Below are 398 nucleotides of genomic sequence, written 5' to 3' on the forward strand. Positions count from 1 at the left end.
AAGCCCCGAGCCAAGGGCCTCGCCGAGCGGGGCGGCAGCGCCTCTCCCTGAAAGGAAACGGACCGAGGCGTGGCGTGGGCTCCTCTCCTGGGTGGGGTACCCTCACCTGTATAGATCGTAGCCCGCAGCCCGAGCAGAGCCCCTGGAGGGAGTGGAGGCGTTCTCGGACAGCTTAGTGAAGCGGAGCCGTGCGGTGGGCTCCCCGGGCACCGCGCCCTTCTGCCTCTTGCTGGGGGATGGCTGTAAAACGGCCTCGGACGAGGGCATCGCTGAGCGGGGACGAGAAGGCGAGAGAGACCTGCTGTGAGGGAAGAGGGAAAAGCCCGCGAAAACCGGCACGGCCGGAAGGCGGAAACGGCCCCATCGCTCTCTGCGCGGTGCACCCTCGCCCCCCCGCC

The 398-nt window shown here is 69.1% G+C and overlaps 1 protein-coding gene across 1 annotated transcript in view; it reads right to left on the bottom strand.

Moving 5' to 3' along the window:
* Positions 1 to 305, bottom strand: part of DUT (deoxyuridine triphosphatase) — a 10,216-nt gene extending 9,911 nt beyond the window's left edge. The window contains exon 1 of the mRNA XM_009575184.1: positions 107 to 305. Within this exon, the coding sequence (XP_009573479.1) occupies positions 107 to 267 (161 nt within the window). The 5' untranslated portion in view covers positions 268 to 305. The remainder of the gene's footprint in view (positions 1 to 106) is intronic.
* Between the last annotated feature and the right edge of the window lie 93 nt (positions 306 to 398).

Source organism: Fulmarus glacialis, unplaced genomic scaffold (assembly GCF_000690835.1).
Source record: "Fulmarus glacialis isolate BGI_N327 unplaced genomic scaffold, ASM69083v1 scaffold12083, whole genome shotgun sequence".
Lineage (NCBI taxonomy): Eukaryota > Metazoa > Chordata > Aves > Procellariiformes > Procellariidae > Fulmarus > Fulmarus glacialis.